This window comes from Hippocampus bargibanti, linkage group LG20 (assembly GCF_051943395.1).
Source record: "Hippocampus bargibanti isolate YZ-2025 linkage group LG20, ASM5194339v1, whole genome shotgun sequence".
NCBI classification, from domain to species: domain Eukaryota; kingdom Metazoa; phylum Chordata; class Actinopteri; order Syngnathiformes; family Syngnathidae; genus Hippocampus; species Hippocampus bargibanti.
In genome coordinates, this window is record NC_142753.1 from 4,223,396 (window position 1) to 4,244,065 (window position 20,670).

The 20,670-nt window shown below is 40.4% G+C and overlaps 1 protein-coding gene across 2 annotated transcripts in view; it reads right to left on the reverse strand.

Annotated features, from left to right (window-relative positions):
• Positions 1 to 2,002: 2,002 nt before the first annotated feature.
• The window catches only part of slc45a4a (solute carrier family 45 member 4a), a 39,936-nt gene continuing 21,268 nt past the window's right edge, over positions 2,003 to 20,670 (reverse strand). For both annotated transcript variants that reach the window (XM_089023099.1, XM_089023100.1), the window contains 13 exons: positions 17,075 to 17,263; positions 15,762 to 15,941; positions 15,254 to 15,444; positions 15,011 to 15,197; positions 13,548 to 13,985; positions 11,320 to 11,591; positions 11,083 to 11,244; positions 10,219 to 10,318; positions 9,732 to 9,812; positions 9,501 to 9,631; positions 6,878 to 6,946; positions 6,628 to 6,779; positions 2,003 to 6,294 (listed from right to left, as the gene is read on the reverse strand). In XM_089023099.1, coding sequence (XP_088879225.1) covers positions 6,138 to 6,294; positions 6,628 to 6,779; positions 6,878 to 6,946; positions 9,501 to 9,631; positions 9,732 to 9,812; positions 10,219 to 10,318; positions 11,083 to 11,244; positions 11,320 to 11,591; positions 13,548 to 13,985; positions 15,011 to 15,197; positions 15,254 to 15,444; positions 15,762 to 15,941; positions 17,075 to 17,263 — 2,309 coding nt within the window. In that variant the 3' untranslated portion in view covers positions 2,003 to 6,137. The remainder of the gene's footprint in view (positions 6,295 to 6,627; positions 6,780 to 6,877; positions 6,947 to 9,500; positions 9,632 to 9,731; positions 9,813 to 10,218; positions 10,319 to 11,082; positions 11,245 to 11,319; positions 11,592 to 13,547; positions 13,986 to 15,010; positions 15,198 to 15,253; positions 15,445 to 15,761; positions 15,942 to 17,074; positions 17,264 to 20,670) is intronic.

Below are 20,670 nucleotides of genomic sequence, written 5' to 3' on the forward strand. Positions count from 1 at the left end.
TATCAGGGGCTGATTCATTCTTCACCGGAGCTGGTCGCCATTTTGTGCCTCTTTTTTTTGTGAGAGATTGTCCCCCAATGTTGCCTCAAAACGGCCCAAATAAATTATTTAATCGATTGCAAACCTGTATGCTTTGCTCATCAGGACTATTTGAATCATATTCATAACTGGATGCGTAACAAGAAAGCATATTCTCCGAATCTGAAGCCATTGTTTTGTTTCACAAGCAATGCAAGACGTATTGGCGTGACGTCATGAAATGGGGGCGGGACTTTCTGAAAATGCCCAATTCGCAGCTCGCAGATTTTTTGCAGATTTTGGACACTTTAAGTCATTTTTATTGGTGTTTTGCATTTTACAAAAAATATCAGACTGCATGTTTTGGGTATTTTAGATGCTATAAAACGTTTTTCTGGTGTCAATTATAAAACAAAAAAGTGACGTTGGTTGTCCTTTAAGACTCGCACTAAATATTCAGGAAGTCTTGTTTTTGAGTTGATGACAATGCCTGACGTGACGTCACGTCTGAAACGCCCCTGACCGAGAAAGCAACACAATGCATTTTGGGTACTTTGTTTGGTCTGAAAACATCGTGTTGAACCGTGTTGATTGCGAAATTAGAAGGAAAAAAACCAAATAATGCGATAGTGAATCGTTTGTGTGTTGCACCAAGACTACTATTTGATACTAGTTGACACAAATTCCCAGCAGACAAATCAGCCCATTTCCAAATGAGCTTGGGCGCCATCTTGTGCATTTTCTGGGCGCTACATTGGAGTCCAGACGCCTCAAAATGAGAAGGAAGGACTTCTTTAATCGATTGCAAACATTTATGCTTTCCTCTTCAGAACTATTTGAATCGTATTCATAACTGGATGAGTAAAAAGAAAGCATCTTCTCCGAATCTGAAGCCATTGTTTTGATTCTCGAGCAAGGCAAGACATCCTGGCGTGACGTCACGAACAAGGGGGCGGGACATTCTGAAACTTTCTGAGGTCATTTTGAAGTAGTTTTGGGACACTTTATAAGTCATTTTTCTTGGTGTTTTGCATTTGACTAAAAATATCAGCCTGCGTGTTTTGGGTATTTTAGATGCTATAAAACGTTTTTCTGATGTCAGTTAGGAAACAAAAAAATGGTGTCGGTTGTCCTTTAAGTGGATCAAAGATTAGTTTTTGCAGGTCCCCGTGCTTGTCTACTGGGCGGGTGGCACCGTAGAGTCGGTGCTGAGTCAGCAACTCGGCCATCTGCTACCTCCGGGGACCCATCCGCTCTCCATCCCTTGCCTGGATTTCCAGAGCGGTGGGTCCGACTCCACCGGGCAGTCGTGATGGCATCCAAAGTGATCACAAAGGACTATATTTGGCAATCATAATGTCAGCACAATAGCAAATAAAACATTACAAATGTTGCATCCATCATTAACTCAATCACTGCCAGACGATATGCAAAAACGTGCCCACTCCAGTGCCAGGGTTTTTGTCATTTTCACTCAAATTGCAGGACCCACAGAATATTTAGTTTTAGGACTACATAAACGTCAAATGCAGGGTAAGAAACAGAGTTTGACACCACTGCCTAAGACTGTCTTCTTTCATTAGAAAAAAATAGTTAATTCCTAAATTATGTTATAATTATAGAAAAAAGGATGGATCTGGATTGAGGGAGCATCCAAGACACTTTTTCGGTGTCAATCGGACAACGAATAAAGGAAGGCCAGACTGACCTCCAGTGGACAAGAGACATTAGTGCAAATGGCAAATTGCCTTTGAGAAACAGACAATGTAGACCGGCTAAAAACTGTTTAAATCCAGTAAGAGAATGTGCCAATCAGTGATTTCTTTACTGCACGATGCATAGCCGAAGTATCTATTGAAGATAGAGTGCAGCTTCTAAAATTGAAAAAAAAAAAAAAAAAAAAAAAAAAAATCCATTATAAACACTGGGTAAGGTGTGTCATCCGTGTTTCAGCAATCAAGGTAAACCAAAATAGAATACACAATTTATGGCAATAATATATATCAATTTATTCTAAGAAATCATTTTGGGATTGGTTGTACAGTAACTGCATAATTTATTTTTTTTTTTTACATGAAAAAAAATAATGAACAATCAAAGTAGATAAAGATGGAGAACATTTGCTTTTCAATATAAAAATCTAAATATATTAAGACAATTAGATAAAATATAAAAGAGCATACATGAAAACTTATTTTTCAATTATTTTTAGGTCACGGACATCAGCAACATCCCCCGCAAAAAAAAAAGCACACTAGGAGGGGGGTTGATTAACGCAAATATGTAAGGTGTGTTTTAATGCAAAAAAATAAACAAATAAATCAAGTTGCTGACTTCATGGTCAGGAAAGGAGCATGAAAAACCTCCACACAAACCATGATTTATTTACGGATTAAAAATCAACTAATGAAAACAATAAAATTCAATAGATATAAATCAATTATGGAAAAAAAATGTTGGGAGGGGGGGACAGTTCATTGTCGTTTTGTTTCAGAAAAAGGCATTTTAAGGCGCATACATTATGTAGTACATCCAGACTGTATGAAGGCTCAAGCATATGTACACGAGATAGAGAGAGATAGAGATAGAGAGAGAGAGAGATATAGAAAGATAGAGAGAAATAGAGAGAAAGATAGATAGAGATAGATATATATATATATATATATATATATATATATATATATATATGAATTTGTCTTTATGTACTAAATGAAACCAATGCCGAAAATATATCTATATATTTTCATAGCAGCAAAAAAAGAGAAGTAGTCTGTATATTTACAACTGTTTGTTGACGACAAGGCTTATAACAACACTTGCTTTCCCATTCGGAAAGTATTTTCATTTAATTTTATACATCTATGTATGGTATCTATATTTCAACCGAGGCATCTTCGTCGACTTCACGTCACATTGAGCTACAAATGTGATCTTGTTGAAATAAAATAATCTAATGTGTGGGTGAGGGGTGTCAATCACCCCATTAGAGGAAGTACATTTTAATTTTAAAAAAGTAAGATAAATTAACAAAATAAAGCTCAATGAAAATCCTAAGGGTCAAATGACAACAAAAAACAAGTAGAAAAATAACCAAAGCATTTTAAACTGAGCAAATTACATTAAAATAAAAGTGAAAGCATGATGACTTACTTGCAAGGCCGTTGAAAACAAGGTGAGAAGTAAAAAAGTGAGAGCAATTGCCTTTTGTGGCTCTATATGACCTGTGAACACACATTGTCCACCCCCCCTGTCAAATGTCAGGATTTTCCTCTGATTAAAAAAAAAAGCCTACTAGAACATCTGAACTCTATTTGGGGTTGTTTAATTAAAGGTGTTTTAAATACTATTGGCCTCAATGGGCTGACGACCTTTTCACATTAGCTTTTGATGTGATTGGGTTCATTCTTTTTTATGACACCAAAACCTGCCACTCAAAAAGGGGGGTGTAAACTTTTGAGATCTACTGCAATCCTGAAACAGATCTAGACAAAAATATATGTATTTTTTTTACTTTACATTTTCATGTGCAAAGATTTATGCGGCGACGTCGTCGGTCTGCTTAACATTCTTCAACATGTGACCTAATACGATATAAAAAAAGAAGACATTGGATGGAATTCAAAGTCTTAACTGAACCTCCCGGCATGCGAACGAACGCGGCGAGTAACATCGTTCGCATTTCAGTCTACAGCGAGGAAATGCAACCAAAAAAAAAAACAACAACAACAAAAAACTAAACAATGCAGAGCATTTTCAAACTATCGGGTTACGACTGTCGATCCCATAAAGCAGGGGTGTCAGAGTCATTTTTTTGCCGCGGGCCACATTGTAGTTATGGTTTCCTCTCGAGGGCCGTTATGAATTTGGGGAACCCATTAGAATGTTTAAATCCCTTCAAATATTACATATAGAGCACACAGCAAATTAATGAATAACTCGTTTTCAAATCTGAAGTCAAGAATAATGACTTTTATTGTGGTTGACATCCAAAAATATGAAATTTTGGCTCAGATTTTAGTAATCATTATGGAATTTAACAAGTTTGATTTGCTTCCGCGGGCCGAAAAAAATGATGTGGCGGTCCGGATTTGGCCCGCGGGCCTTGACTTTGACACCTGTGACTTAAAGGTTCCAACATTTTCAGTAACAATGTTCAGATTGTCAAGAAGGAAAAAAAAGCTGATTTTACAATATATAAGATGTACATCGTAAACCTGATCTGTTGGTTTTTAAAACTCGCATTCAGATGAACAAAAGATGCAATGTTCATCGTATAAAGCACGTGTCAGGTTTAAAAATAAAATAAAAGAAGCTTTGGAGCATTTTTTTTATTAGAAAACGATCAAGACGAATGGAGTTTCAAGAAAAATTATTTTGAGAATTTGGGATTTTATAAATGATTGAAAATGTGTTGCTTAATTTAGTTTTTCCAGATAATTAACAAAAAAGAAATGTTTGAGCTTTGGGTAAAAAGGGGCAAAAAACGTTTATTTATTTTTTAAGGACAACGGGCACCATTTTTTTGTTTCCTAACTGACATCAGAAAAACGTTTTATAGCATCTAAAATACCCAAAACACGCAGGCTGATATTTTTAGTCAAATGCAAAACACCAATAAAAATGAGTTAAAATGACCCCGGAAATTGCACGTTTCAGAAGGCCCCGCCCCCTTGTTCGTGACGTCACGCCAGGAAGTCTTGCCTTGCTCGAGAATCAAACCAATGGCTTCAGATTCGGAGAAGATGCTTTCTTGTTACTCATTCAGTTATGAATATGATTCAAATAGTTCTGAAGAGGAAAGCATAAATGTTTGCAATCGATTAAAGAAGTCCTTCCGTATCAATTCGAGCCGTCGGGACTCTAATGTAGCAGCCCAGAAAATGCACAAGATGGCGCCCAAGCTCTGTTGGAAATGGACTGAGTCGTCTGCTTGGAATTTGTGTCAACTAGTATAAAATAGTAAGTAGTCTTGGTGCAACACACAATTCACCATTGCGTTATTTATGTGTTTTCCTTCTAATTTTGCCATCAACACGAAGTTTTCAGACGAAAAAAGTACCCAAAATGCATTGTGTGTCGCTTTCTCTGTCAGAGGCGTTCCAGGCGTGACATCATGTCAGGAATCGTCATCAACTCGAAAACAAGACTTTCTGAATATTCAGCGCGAGTATTAAAATGTAAAATATAGCTATATGCCGTGGAATCTTTGTAAAATACGCTTAGTAGAAGTCATTTGAAGTGATTTTACAAATTATGGACACAACTTGTCTGGAGGCGTCGGTTGTCCTTTAAAGCACAACTGAAAAAAGGATCTTAAAAAATGTTGAATAAACACTGGATGTAAGGTGAATAAAAATAATATTTTTTTTGGGGGGGTGAGTTAAAATTTTGTGGGTAATTTCCAAAGATAGGCATTTTCATTCAAAATATAAAAATTCTCTGAAAGGAAAAAAAATACAAATGAATACATTTTAAATTGTAAATAAATCTCAGTGGCAAAATAGTTACCGATACCACCTGTTACATAAAAGAATCCTGAATAATTAAATTGCTAAATCTTTGAGTTTTCATTTCACTTGCATTTCATAAACGCGAATGAGAAGGGAAGAGAGAGAAAAAAAACACTCTGGCCCGCTAACATGCAGCATTTTTTTTAACTAATGATCAAGAGGTCGTGCATTTGGGATAATAATGCCCTGTATATTGATTGGCTGTGTATTTTTTCACGTGTCCATCTTTTTTTACTTATTATTCTCATTCCTAATCTTATCTTTTGTTTTTGAAACCCCCAACCACAAGTAGGCTTTGGGCTCTTGTTTTCAAGTATGAAAGTTCATAAAGAGTCTTAAAGCTTCATCAGAACAAAACATTTCTGTCCACGGTGAGGAAGAAGCACTTTTTTTTTGTTCTTGTGATCAACGATTGCAGCCCTGAGGTTTCCCGTCCAGGCATCAACCCCCGAGACCCCCCTTCAAAGGCAGACCACCCCTGTTTCTTTTCTTTTTTTTCCAACCTGACCAGTACTCACATTGCAATTGGGATGACGCAATCCCAGAGCGGAAGGATTCTTATTATTATGATGATGATGATGATTGCACCTTTTTTTAACTCTTGGCCAATCACAGTGCAGATTCTTCATTCTCCATGTGACAGGAAGTAGTGGTGACGGTGATGTTGCCCATCTTATTGAGTTTCAAGAAGCAGTTTTTTTCCTTGGCTTTTTCATCGGGATCGGCCAACGCCTGCTTTTCCGAGGTTTTGGATGACCCTGCCTCCCTGCCAATCAAAGAGCAAAAATAATGATGACGCGTTCACAATTATGGAATGGAATGACGTATTTATAAGGGCAGCTATTAGCTAAGGTTGACAGTTATGCAATTTTGTTATTTTTTTTCCCCAAGATGGCGGCGCGTGAACACGCAGCGGCTCCTCTCTCTCTCCTGGCAAATTGGCGTTTTTGTGTTTATTATGTTTGTTAAAGTCATTATAAGTGCCTTGCACGCTGGGTCCGAGAGGACAGTAATTTCATCTGTGCTGCATGTCATGCATACAAGGATATTTGACAATAAAGCTGACTTTGATAATTATGATTTAAAAAAAATGTCTCACCCGCTATTTGAGGGATAAATGACCAGGAAGCAAGCTGTGAGGAATCCCAACAGGGAGCCCCCGGAAGCCACGACGGGAATGACGCGTACACTGCCGACCACTTCCACGATGGAACCTAAAGCCGAGGCCACCACAATTTGGCTGATGTAAACCTATAGGGCAAAAATTACAAAGGCATCATGAATATATAATGCGGAATGTTGTAAGTATATCGATACGAATGAAAATAGTGAATAAAACGAGGCCCCACTTGGCAAGACAAGATGGCGCAGTCGACGCCAAATCCTCGACGGGAACTGCCGGGACTGTGACTGGTGTACTGCAATGAAATTCATTTTTACGTACAGTGAGACCTCAACTTACGAACACCTTATATTACGAACTTTTCATCTTACGAAAGTCAAATTTATGAAAAGTAAACCTTATAATAAGCACTATTTTCATAATACACACCCACCACGGCTGGAACACAAAAGCACACGACCTTCGGATCTGGCGGAGTGATCTTCGGCGGACGCACATAACCGAACAGCACTCCAGCCGGCGCTACTTTCCATACCCCTTCTCATTGAATGCACACGTCGATCGCCTACTTGGAGCTTTTTGCTGATAATTTTATTATTATGGGACCGGAAAATAAACACCACAGGCTCGTGTTCAGCCTCAGTTCAAATGTGGTGCGTTACTATGAATAAATTGAAGAAACTACCAGCCGTCCACGCCTACTCTGCTCTGTTTAGGTTCGAGAATAGCGCACGACTTCTTATGACTCTAGGCTGTTTGGAAAGCATTGTCTAACTGAATGAGCAGGAACAAACATTTCCCAAACGTTTCTGTGTTGCTACACTTGAACGCACCCCCTGTCAAGATGCGATAGAAGTGATTGTGATTGGCTAAAGGGTAGAGGCAATGTGTCATGGTAAGCCAATCAGAGCTAGTGTTTTCACACACACCGGAACAGCATGTCAATAGTCACGCTAAATTGTCACGTGCGAGTTGACAGCTGGGGCAGGGCCGCCGCTCGCTACACTTCAATTTCATTTCATTTCAACGAGTCACTGGTGAGGTGCAGTGACGTGATTACGACGAAAGTTCATCGCTGTGTCTTGTGCTGGAAAATCCAACAGTTTGCTTTGCACGAGGTGATTGTTAGACGCGATCGCGTAAGTTTGTTGCTTTCCGGTTTGCGATCGCGAGCGTGCCATTTTATTCGCCCCGCCCGCCTTCTTTTGTCGCGTTTTATTCCGCGTCCGTGGAATCATCGGACTCCTTTTGTTGTAATAAAATCTCTGCCAGCACCTACGGGCTCGAAGTGAATGCAGATGACATTGAGGAGCTTGTTGCTGACCATAATGAGGTCTTTAACACAGAGAATTTGATTTGCCTTCAAGAGGACAAGCAGAAGCAGGCCATTCAGCAGTTGATGTGCAGGCTTTTATTGAACAGTTCCATCCAGAAAAGGCTATGAGAATCATCAACGTGATGAATGATAATGGGAGTTTCGTAAGACCTTACTAGCCAGAAAGCAATAGGTGTCAATTAAGAGCCATCACAAATGTAAATAAAGTGACTTTATTATACAGTGCAGTGTCTTTCTTTCATTACAATACAATAGCACATTTATTATACATAGGATAAGGTAGGTTGTGTTTAGTTTTCAGGCTTATTTAGTTGAAAAGTATATTTTATGGAAACCCGGGAACTGATTAGTCCCATTTTAATGGTTTCCTATGGGATTTTTTTTTGTTGAGATACACACTTTTTGCCTTACACACTCTGTCTGGGAAGCAATTAAGTTCGTAAGTTGAGGTATCACTGTATTTTAGTATTCGGTAGCAAAAAGGTGGAATTGGGTTATTTTCCAAAATGTACTTATAGCTAACCTTATATAGTGATACCTTGGCGTGTGTGTAAGGCGAAAAGTGTGTATCCCAAATATTAATTCCCCATAGGAAACCATTAAAATGACAATAATCCGTTCCCAGGTCCCCATAAAACATAATTTTCTACTTTCTAATTTTCTAAGCCTTAAAACTACACAAAATATACCTTATTTTATATATACTAAATGTGCTATGGTATTATAATTAAAGAAATAAACTGTACTGTATAATGAAGTGTTTTTTTTACCTTTGTGATGGTCGTTGATGGCTTGATGGAATGGTGTGGCCGGTTTCCTCAGCACTTGAAACACTTGATGAGGAAAGTAACCTTCTTCTTTCACCATCTTGAGGAATGCTCCCTTGTAGGTGCTTTCTCCGTGATCATTTTATCTAGTTCCTCATCAATTGTGTTCTGTTTAGCTGGGTTGATAGCTTTTTGCATCAAGTGTACAGATGGCGGGTTCTTTGTGGAGCCTGATTGATGGGATATTTTAACCTTGCAGTCTACACTCTGCCTTTGAACCATCAAAGTTGAAACTCTCTCACTGTCGTCTGCCTGTCTCTTTAATGTTTAAACCACCCCCTTCACTGCTGCGTTCTTGACCAATCACATGGCTTTAACTGAAGACTGGGGGCGGGGAATAGATGACAAAAAAGTCGGCAGCCATTTTTCTTTTTGAAGAACGGCTTCACTCTCTATCTGTAAACCCCACGTCCCTCACTGCTTCGTTCTTGACCAATCACATGGCTTTAACTGAAGAATGGGGGTGGGGAATAAAGGAATAAAAACAAACAGCTGCCATTTTGTTGCTAGAAGAACAGGCTTGTTCGCGAACGACACAACTCATTGAGGCAGCTCCATGTGTATCCCGAAAGTTTGTATGCCAAGGTAAAATTTTCATAAATTTAACGTTCGTAATCCGAGGTATCACTGTATACCATTCATTGCGGGTGCGTCTTATACAGTGAAAAATACGTAATCCTTGTTACCTGTTTCATTTCGTGGTACTGTCCAAGCAGGGCGTAGGGACAATATGAGATACTCATGGAGATGAAGCCCATGCTGCTTATCATCACCATGGCAACATACACGTTGGGGAATATGGCCATAACAGCAGTTCCTGTAATATACAAAAAATAAAATAAATACATAAAATGGCATAAAAAATGAAATAAAATGTCTTCAAGTGCTAGGTTTTGATGACGAGGTGTTGTCCTTACCTATGGAGAATCCGAGCGTTCCCAAGATGTAAATGACCTTGATGCTCAAGTCGAAGTTGTCAAGGTATTTTTGAAGAAGAGCTGCGGGAATTGAGAGAAGCATGTCAGGCACAGGTGTCAAAGTCAAGGCCCGGGGGCAAAATCCAGTCCGCCACATCTTTTTTTTTGGGCCCACGAAAGCAAATCAAACATGTGAAATTCCATGATGCCTTCTAAAATCATAACCAAAATTTCATATTTTTGGATGTAAACCACAATAACATTCATTATTTTTGACTTCAGATTTTAAAACTAGTTATTCATTAATTTGTTGTGCACTCTATTTGTAATATGTGGAGGGGATGAAACTTTCTAATGTCTTCCCCAAATTCATAACGGCCCTCGGGAGGAAACTATAACTACAATGTGGCCCGTGGCAAAAAAATGATTTTGACACCCCTGGTGTAAGTCATCTCAGCGGTCTCATTTTCTGTGCATGTTTGGTTACCTGAGCACGTGGCGGCGGTCATGGCGTATATGACCAGGCCCCAACAGCCCATCTGAACGCCCCTGTGATAGTTGGTCAGATCAGTGGAGTTAGCAGGAGCCTGCAAGTGAAAAGCACGCTCAGAAAATGGCAAGGGCTTTGATGCACGAGCGCCGCCATTTATTTATAATCTGGACATGGAGTGGTTAAGTCTTCGGAAAGTTTCCGAGAACACAACGAAAAAACATTGATTGCAATGGAATGAATTGAATAAAATAACCCGAAAACGTGTACTTCATCAGCAAGTTGCAACTGGTCGCTATTTAACTCATTCAGTGCCATTCTCGAATGTATTCGGGTTTTGGTTTTTCTTGTTTGGGTGCCGATAAAGCGCTGCTCAGAGCTCTGGCAAGGTTTTTCCTTTCCACAGGGGGGCAGCATTTACCTTTTTACGATGTTAGCGTTTTGTTCCAGCTTCAGCTGTTGTTAAATTGCTATATAAATAATAATTGTATTGTATTTTGTACAGTTGCCCTCATTTTAAGCTCATATAACTCCAGACCCATACAATTTAGGAATTATCTCTTTTTTTCTGATAAAAGAATACAGTAAGGTTTATTACGCTGCATTGAATGTTTACGTCATCCTAAAACTCAATATTCTGTGGGTCCTTCAATTAGAGTGAAAAATGACAAAAACCCTGGCACTGAAGTTGACATTTTTGCACACGTCTGGCAGTGAATGACTTAAAATATTGTTTTTCCTTTTTTTATTTAATACTCTATGTATTTCTGAATGTAAAATGTTGAGATAAAATCCTGAAAACGTGAAATGCTTTCACTATTTGTCAGTCGCCATTTTTCGTAGCATAGCTTGTGCGCTCACAATGGGATCGCCGTGGTAGATAACTTGTCCCATGAAGTCGGTGAAGAAAACGGCTTCGGAAATGATGGAAAACCAAGTGAACAGGTGACAGGCGCACAGTCGCAGTAACTCGGGCGGCATCTTCAACATGGAGAGCCAGAGCAGTCGCACCGTGGTCTCCACCTAATGAGAGGAGCGCTATGCAACGTTAGCCATCGTGACGAGTAGGACGGGGACGGACACGGGTTCATCCCTCACCTCCCCTTCCTCGCTCTCGGCGTCACCGTTGGACGAATTGGTGTTGCCGCTTCGGTGACGGCCGCGTCGGCGGCTCCGATGCCGATGTCGCGCCTCCACCTCGTGCAGGTCATTCATACTGCGCGAAGGCTTGATGAGGAAGGCGGCGTTGGCCCTTCGGTAGCGGTAGCGGTGGCTGCCCACGCGGCCATAGTAGGAAAAGGTGCAAGATGGCTGACGGTAGAAGGTGTGATGGTGGCGTGAAAGCCGCATGGGAGCGCCAGTACTGGCAGCTGAAACGGAAATCAACATGATGCTGTATACAGTACATACAGATCAACTTGTATGCATTAATATTGTAAATGTTCTTCCTCACACACACACACACACACACACACACACACACACACACACACACACACACACACACACACACACACACACACACACATAGCCTTGTGAGGACTAGCCTGAAGGTGTTCATTTGTCAAAAATGTCCTCACTATGTATGGTATAAAATCATGGTGGTCCTCAAAAGAATAGTCATACAAACATACACACACACAGCCTTGTGAGGACTGGCCTAAAGGTCGTCACTTGTCAAAAATGTCCTCACTACGTATGGTATAAAAACAGTGGTCCTCACAACAACAGTCATACAAACACACACAGTGTTTTGAGGACTGGCCTAAAGTCCTCACTTGTCAAAAATGTCCTCACTACATATATAAAAAAAAATCATTATAAATGAAACGGATTATTATTATTATTATTATTATCATCATCATTATAGAGGTCCTCACAAGAATAGCCATACAAACATACGGACAAACGGTATCAGTCAAAAAGGTGGACGCATTTATTAATTTGCTACGATAAGAAAGTTTAGAAATATAATTCCTGTCATAAAAATTAATAAATTAACCACAGGCCAGAGTGCACACCATATCAAGTTGGTCTGGCGTAACTATCGACCCAGAAGGAATATTTCTTCGAAAATCAAGCATGCCCTCCAACAATTTGAAGACATGCAAATGAGGGATATGAATGACTGTCCTGCGGTCTGATTAGACCGAGATTAAACATATTGGGTTAAGATAGCATCAGGCATGTGCGGCATAAGTCACCAGAGGGGTAACAAAAGCTAACTGTGTCGAGACTGCCGTCGAAGCATGTTTGCTGGGAGTGCTGTTGAAACTTGGTAGCGATATTTCATTACGCAAATATCCGTTATGGCATTGCAATGCAGAGGACGATCCGTCTGCCTTTAGAAAATGGAGCCCGGTATACGTACTCCATCCTCCCAATGTTAGCTGCTAATCCGCCATCCCAAAAAAAGTCAGTAATGTAAAAAGTAACAATGTGGATAGCAGGATGTCATTTGTGTGTGTGTGGGTGTGTGTGTGTGTGTGTGTGTGTGTGTGTGTGTGTGTGTGTGTGTGTGTGTGTGTGTGTGTGTGTGTGTGTGTGTGTGTGTGTGTGTGTGCGTGTGTGTGTGTTGGAGCTGATTCATGCATCTGGTCATTTGATGAATAGTCTGTCGTCACACGATCATAAAACGCACAGCAAAAATAATAAAATAGTGGATTGTATTTTCACTCACGGATGCAGCACTTCAAGCTTGTGAGTGATGCTAGCATGTAGCACATACAGTAAACGCATTGTGAATACCAAATTTTGTGCATTTGGGGTAATATTAAATGACTGTATTGGAACCAAAATCTGGTAAAGTAAACTCTTGTGCTCAATGGACAAATTGCATTGATAAATTGGACAGATGAGGTTGGATGAATTTTGAGTTTAAGTCATTTACTGCCATTCCATTATTATTATTATTATTATTATATTATGTAACGATGATCATTTTATGTTACTTCCGGGTTGAGTGAACTGTGGCGCGTGTGACTGTCGCTGCTCACCCACAGAAAAAATATCCTGTGACTGTAAAGTGTCCTTGAGAGTTTTGAAAGGCGCTTATAAATTACATGTATTATTATTATATTAGTACAGTAAAGTCTTGTTATATCGATATTCAAGGGAGTCCGAAAAAATATCGATATAACCGGGACTATCGATATATCCGACCCTGTTTGCATGTAATTTTCTCTGTGCGTGCATAGAAATATTATCGATATAACCGGGACTATCGATATATCCGATATCGATATAACGAGACTTTACTGTATTTGAATTCGTATTACTATTACTATTGCTTTTACTATTACTATTATTAGCTTTAGCATAAGTACCTTTGACCATTCCGGCCCGATGCACTTGTCCTTTGGCGCTCAACCCGTTTTTCGCGCCAACGCCTGCCAACAGGTGTCCGTTCGGAGCGCACTGCTCTTGCAGCTGGTTGTTGAGCAACTCCTCCTGTCTCTCGTCATTCTCCATCTCCCGTAAGAATGCCGACAGGCGGCAGATCTTGGTGGGACTGCCGGGCTGGTTTGGGGAAGGGCTGCCGTTTTGGGGCCGCGGCAGATCCCGACTCCCGGCGTCGCTGCCGAGTTCGCAAGGCGCCGTACTACGGCTAGCGTGCAGGAGGTGAGCGGCGGAAGGGGGAGAGCCGTGATAGGGCGACAGGCGGTCTGCGAAAATGGATGGCTCGATGTGGCAGAGGAACAAAGCGTCGGGGTCCAGGTGCTCCAAGGTGGCGTCCGTCATGGCGAGGACGCTGTCGCTTTTACCTACGATGACAGCCAAGACAGGGTGAAAATAGGACACTCAGATTTTCCCTTTGGGAAATATCTTTTTGACAAGTCCTTAAAAGACAACAGACACCTCCGGACAAGTTGCATCCATAATTTGTAAAATCACTTCAAATTACTTCTACTGAGCGCAATTGAAAAAGATTCCACTGCATATAGCTATATTTTACATTTTAAGACTCGCGCTGAATATTCAGGAAGTATGGTTTTCGAGTTGATGACGATGCCCTAAGTGACGTCACAGAGGGAACGCCCCTGACCGAGAAAGCGACACACGATGCATTTTGGGTACTTTTTTTCGTCTGAAAACACCATGTTGAACGCGAAATTAGAAGGAAAACTACATAAATGACGCGATGGTGAATCGTTGTGTGTCGCAGCCAATTGCGGTAACACGCAGAAAGAAGGTGTAAGTTTACACAAATTCCCAGCGGACAAATCGGCCCATTTCCATCAGAGTTTGTGCGCCATCTTGTGCATTTTCTGGGCGCTACATTGGAGTCCAGATCTTCACCGGTTTCATCGCTTGCAGGCGGCTCGAATTGATATGGAAGGACTTATTTAATCGGTTGCAAACATTTATGCTTTCCTCTTCAGAACTATTTGAATCATATTCATAACTGGATGAGTAACAAGAAAGCATCTTCTCCGAATCTGAACTCTCTGAAGCCATTGTTTTGATTCTGGAGCAAGGCAGTTTGTGAAGGAGTATCCTGGCATGACGTCACGAAAAGGGGGCGGGACTTTCTGTATCTTGCCAGTTTCAAGTTCATTTTGTGGCAGTTTTGGGACACTTTAAGTCATTTTTATGGGTGTTTAGCATTTGACTACAATATCAGCCTGTGTGTTTTGGGTATTTTAGATGCTATAAAACGTTTTACTGATGTCAGTTAGGAAATAAAAAAAATAGCGTCGGTTATCCTTTAAACGAGTGACAAATGGTTTTTCAAACATCAACAGGGGACAAAATGAGAATGGGGAGATATTAGGGGCGCTAAACATACTCCTGATAAGCTCCACGTCCAGGAAATTCCCATCCATGTCCCCGGGTGCGGACAGATCATCCCAGTAGGTGTCATAAAGGTCAAAACTGTCCATGGTTTCATCCTCGCCGATCATTTCCAATCTTGGAGTGAGAAGTCCCGCACGGCCATTGGCTGAAGGATGTGGCTGACTTGGAACCGGACTCTCCTGCATAAACCGTGTGTTAGATTCCGCACGTGTAACGCACACGCACACTCAATTACCTGGTCCAGACGTTCATGTAGGGGGATGTAAGGCTGCTCGTCGATGCTAAGTAGGTGCAGCACCACAGACACGGAGAAGAGGAGCGAAGCGAAGAAGAACAGGATCTGCTCCTGAGACTGGAAGATGGCTCCCAAGAAGGTGTGGGTCCAGTTGAGGCCCCCCAGGGCGTAGCCCACTGCGCCTCCAAGACCTGCCAATGGAAAAATCATGCGCTGATTAGACCTCTGACAATGTTTTTGCCTCCCACGAGGGGGCAGCATTTCCCTTTTGTACATCTGCCCCCATTTCAAGCTCAGATAACTCCAGACTCATACAACTTGGGAATTAACTCTTTTCTCCTGATGATAGACTTTTTAAGGTTTCTTACGCTGTATTGAATTTTTATGTCATCCTAAAACTCAATATAGTGTGGGTCTTGCAATTTGAGTGAAAATGACAATAACCCTGGCACTGCACATCGTCTGCCAGTGAATGAGTTAAATGGGACCTTTGCTGACCGTGCATTACCTGCCGAGGCGGCGTGGATGTTGAGCGCCATGTCTTGGTCTTCGGTGTCGGCCACGTCTAAAAGGTATGCTCTGATTGGTCCCTCTGTCGCGTCAGCGCAGAAGTCCAACACCACCACTCCCAGCACGGTGAGAACAATTCCTATGGGTTGTCTACCCGGAACGTCACCAAGGGAAAGTCCTAATACGACGAGATGGGAATTTGGAAGTTGAGAAGACATTTTTTTTCTACAAATTATTCTTATTATTATTATAACTCGGATGACCACGCTCTCCCTGTCTGTCCTGTTACAATCAACATGCCCACCAAATTGGATGTTGATCCAGGTGTTCAAGGTTTATTAATTTTTTCCCTTCTTAGTAACCATTGAGAAGGTATGTTTTTTTAATAAATGTGTTTTCAGGCATTATAGTGACATTGTGCATTGTGTGTCGATGTAAACACTTGTGTGCAACTGCGTCTATGAGAAGCAAAATAACACAGACTGAGATTGAAAAGCTTGGTCACATGTTTACAGTACAAATGTGTGATGTTTGTTTGTGAGATCACACAGACAGCGTGCGAGTGTGTGTATTTGCGTGTGTGTGGGGGTTACAATGGAATGGCACTACTCACTACCCACCAGACAGGAAGTGAGCCGTCATTGGTTGAAAGGGGGAAGCAAACAGGAAGTAGTTTCTTGTGAACTGCTTGCTCTTGGGTTCCCATGTCAACACAAGTCTCAGCAGGAGCACGAATATGAATCGGCAATTGTTCGGGGTTCACTAGGAGTCAAATTTATGATTGTCCAAGAAACGTATTACTAGTTTACGGCGGGAATATGCACAATTCCATTTTGAGGCCTTGACAGGTGCATTTTTTACAAATATTTGACAGTTTGACATCTGGATTCTTTCTTGTGGGAGTTCAATAAAACCCGTAACAAATAAAACCAGTGCGCCATAAGAGACGTCTGTTGAAAAGAAAAAAAAATAATCAGGACAGCAGAGAAAATGCTTCCAGCTTTCCAACCGGAACTACACAGTGAGGCATGTCAATATCTGTGCCGTGTCAATCAAATCGGTCAATCAATTGCTCGGACGTGGAGCATTCAACTTTGAAATGACCTCATGGTGATGTAATCGCTGTGCCTCGAGCCGAAACTTGACATCTGTGTAAAAAAAGGTCTCGCTAAATCAGATTTAACCCCATTGCAGACAGACATGCGTTCACTGTAAATAGGCTCATTTTACTGTATATACAGAATCTGTTTCAGTATTACGACAAAATGGCCGCACAGGAACTGTAACATGCAAGCGTTGCGATCCGCTCACCTATGAGCGACCCGTTGAGGAAGAGCGCCACTCCAATCAGCGTCCCGATGCACAAGGCCAGGATGAAAGGCCTGCGCCGGCCCCAGCGCAGGGAGCAGCGGTCGCTGGCGGAGCCGATCAGCGGGGTGAATATGAGACCCAGAACGGGGCTGAGGAACCATGTCAGGCTGTTGTATTGCTCTGGAAGACCTGGTTGGACACATGGGATGAGGGTCGGGAGGCGGTTATGATGGTGAAGAACTCATCGTGTTGATGCAATTTGGAAATAACAACAATATTAACTCATTCACTGCCAGACGATGTGCAAAAATGTGTCCACTCCAGTGCCAGGGTTTTTGTCATTGTCACTCAGTACCCACAGAATATTAAGTTTTAGGACTACGTAAACATTCAATGCAGCATAAGAAACCTTAGACTCTCTTCTTTCATCAGAAAAAAAAGTTAATTCCTAAATTATATGGGTCTGGAGTTATGTGAGCTTGAAATTGGGGCGGATGTACAAAATACAATACATACTGATAGAGATTAGACAGAATAAGAAATTATCATATTTAAAAGTTTCATGCTGTTATATGCTTAGTCAACATGTGTGACTCGAATACACAATTGAAGCACAGACAACCTGAGGTCAATCTGAGGTCAACAGCTTGTTAAACTGTCATCTTCATCAGGGAGATCTGTCCTTGGACAGAATTGAGGACTTGGGAAACTCCTTTATCACTGAAGCAATTTACGACTTGAAACTCCTTCACAGGAAGAGCTCATTAGCCAGGTTAGAAATGTATCAGTTCATGGAAAATACAATGTTTTATTGCTTACAGCTGTTCGTGCTTAGAACTCAAGAGGTGTTGTATTCTAATCAAGAAAACTATGTTTTACTAATGTATCACTTAAATTTGCATATACTCTAAATAAATAGCTTGGCAGAGGGCTGCAGAATTCAAGCGTCTTTCATGAATGGCCGCGTCTCCTGCCGGCAGTAAAGACAATTTTTCTGGGTTCGAGTCTTTGTCCACAGTGTCAGATGAAACATCTCTGACACATACATACAGTAAAGTTTCGTCATATCAATATCGGATATATCGATAGTCCCGGTTATATCGATACTATTTCTATGCACACACGGAGAAAATTACATGCAAACAGGGTCGGATATATCGATAGTCCCGGTTATATCGATATTTTTTCGGACTCCCTTGAATATCGATATAACGAGACTTTACTGTATTGATTTTTATAGCGCTTTAACAACAGCTGAAGCTGCAACAAAGTGCTATCATGGACAAAAGGCAAATGCTGCCCCCTCATGGTAGAAAAACCAAAACCCAAACAATTTCGGGAATGGTGCTCCACGTAATGCTTTTTAATTATTGAATGAAAATTTGAGAATAGCAGAAAATGACTTAAGAGTAATAGCACTTGCTGACTCCTCCCCTTCCAAGACAACCCGAAGCAGCAGAAAAAATGCCAAGTCAGCAGCGAGCCCTCATTCAAAAACCACACTTTCCGTTCCTTCATGTTTCTCAGGCGACGGACGGCGAGACACAAGTCATAAACAGGGCTTGAATCCCGCCGCCACGGCGACCAGGTCTTGGGAACCCCGTCGCCACAGAGACTCCATCATCATCGGCTTCCTGGTTCGCACCACTACGGCGACGTAACTCACGCCGCGTTTCCTGTTGTGCGCTTTGGAAAACTTTCCCTCGTTCTTTCTTTTGTCTGACAAACTTTGACATGAGTGTGAGCACACAATGACACAGTGGATTTCCACGCTATCGTTTTACAAGCTTTCATAATATGAGTATAAATGTAAAATTGGTTAATTAATCCCAAGAAATTAACTTGTACATTGCGACTAATTTCCTATAACAGAAACAATTGTTTATGCAATCCAACTATTGGTTGATTCCTTCCAGTGAAACAATTAGAATGCGTTAAATTGAGAATTGCTTTAAAAGCACTGATGTACATTTTTTGACAAATGTAATTTTTCATAAAAATATATATATTTACTTATAATTAAATAATTTAGTCTAGTTTGAGTTGTAAAAATATATATGGATTTGACAGTTTTTCCTCATTTTAGTATATTTTCTGGCACATAAATCTCAGTTATTTTGCTATTAATTCTAATCGAATTACAACACATTTGAAAGACAAGAATGTGATTGGAATAAAAATGTTTACCAATATTTGTTATTAAATTTAAATGTATGTATTTATTTGAAATATAAATGATGTAACAATTGTAAGTTATTAATAAAATGTACTAATATGTTAAAAGTATAGAACTTTAGAATTTTGTAATTACGTAATTGGTTATTGTAAAAAATATTTAACAACTCGATCAAAAAGAAAACGGGACATAATTTTGCGAATAGAAGTCATTTACATATTCACGAGTAAATTGTATTTGACCATCAGTGTCAAAACATCTCTCCTGAAAACAGAATAAGTTAGATTATTCAATATTGAGAAAAAACTGAGCATGGGAACATATTACAAAATTTACATGTTACAAAATATTACGCTATAAACGTGAATAACTAAAAATAACATTGTGTATTTGATGACTAGCTATCTAGATAGCTATGTGTTGGCTATCCATTAGCGATCTATTAGCTGGCTAGCTAGCTTTCTATCTATTTGAGTTACTTCCGGGTTGAGTGAATGCTGGCGCGTGTGGTTGCCGCTGCTCACCCACAAAAAAAAAAACATATCCTGTGACTGTAAAGTGACCTTGAGAGTTTTGAAAGGCGCTTAAAAATGAAATGTATTATTATCATTATAAATATTTTCGCACACACACATATACATTCACATGTACACGTGGGGACTTTGTGTCAGTCTATTAACAATTAGAGTGCATAGTAAACCATAACATGCCTCAGTTCCCACACTTGGCTTGTAGGTACAAATGTGCATACAGGCACAGAAAAAAAACAAAAAACAAACAATACTGAGAGAATTTGCAGGAAGCTTTTTTTTTCAGGGAGAAAAGCGAGAGAACGGGGAAGGGCAACATGAGAGAAAGGATCAGGGTCAAAAACAAGGTGAGTTAGATCACGGGTGAGGAAGAACTAAATGTTCCTGAATGGTGATGGATGTGGGAACCAAAATGAAGCTCTGTCATTTATGTGCCCCCACCAAGAAAAAAAAAAATCAAAAAGCTGACTACACAAAAAAAAGTCCGCTTTCTGTTCCTTCATGTTGCTTACGTGATGAGGAAGCTCAATAAAGTGGCAAAGTGTGCATAAATAGTCAAGGCCTTTTTTTAGACGACCTCGAATGAGGCTCACGATTGTGTTTTCTTCTTCTCGCTTTGTTCCCTGCACTGTATTTAAAGGACAACCGACGTCTGCGGACAAGTTATGTCCATAATTTGTAAAATGGCTTCAAATAACTTCTACTGAGCGGATTTTAATAAGATTCCACCGCATATATCTACAGTTTACCTTTTAAGACTCGTGCTGAATATTCAGGAAGTCTTGTGTTTGAGTTGGTGACGAGTCCGTACGTTACGTCACTAAAGGAACGCCCCTGACCGAATAAAAAGACGCATTGTAGCGGTCCTTCCATCACGTCAATGTATTTTG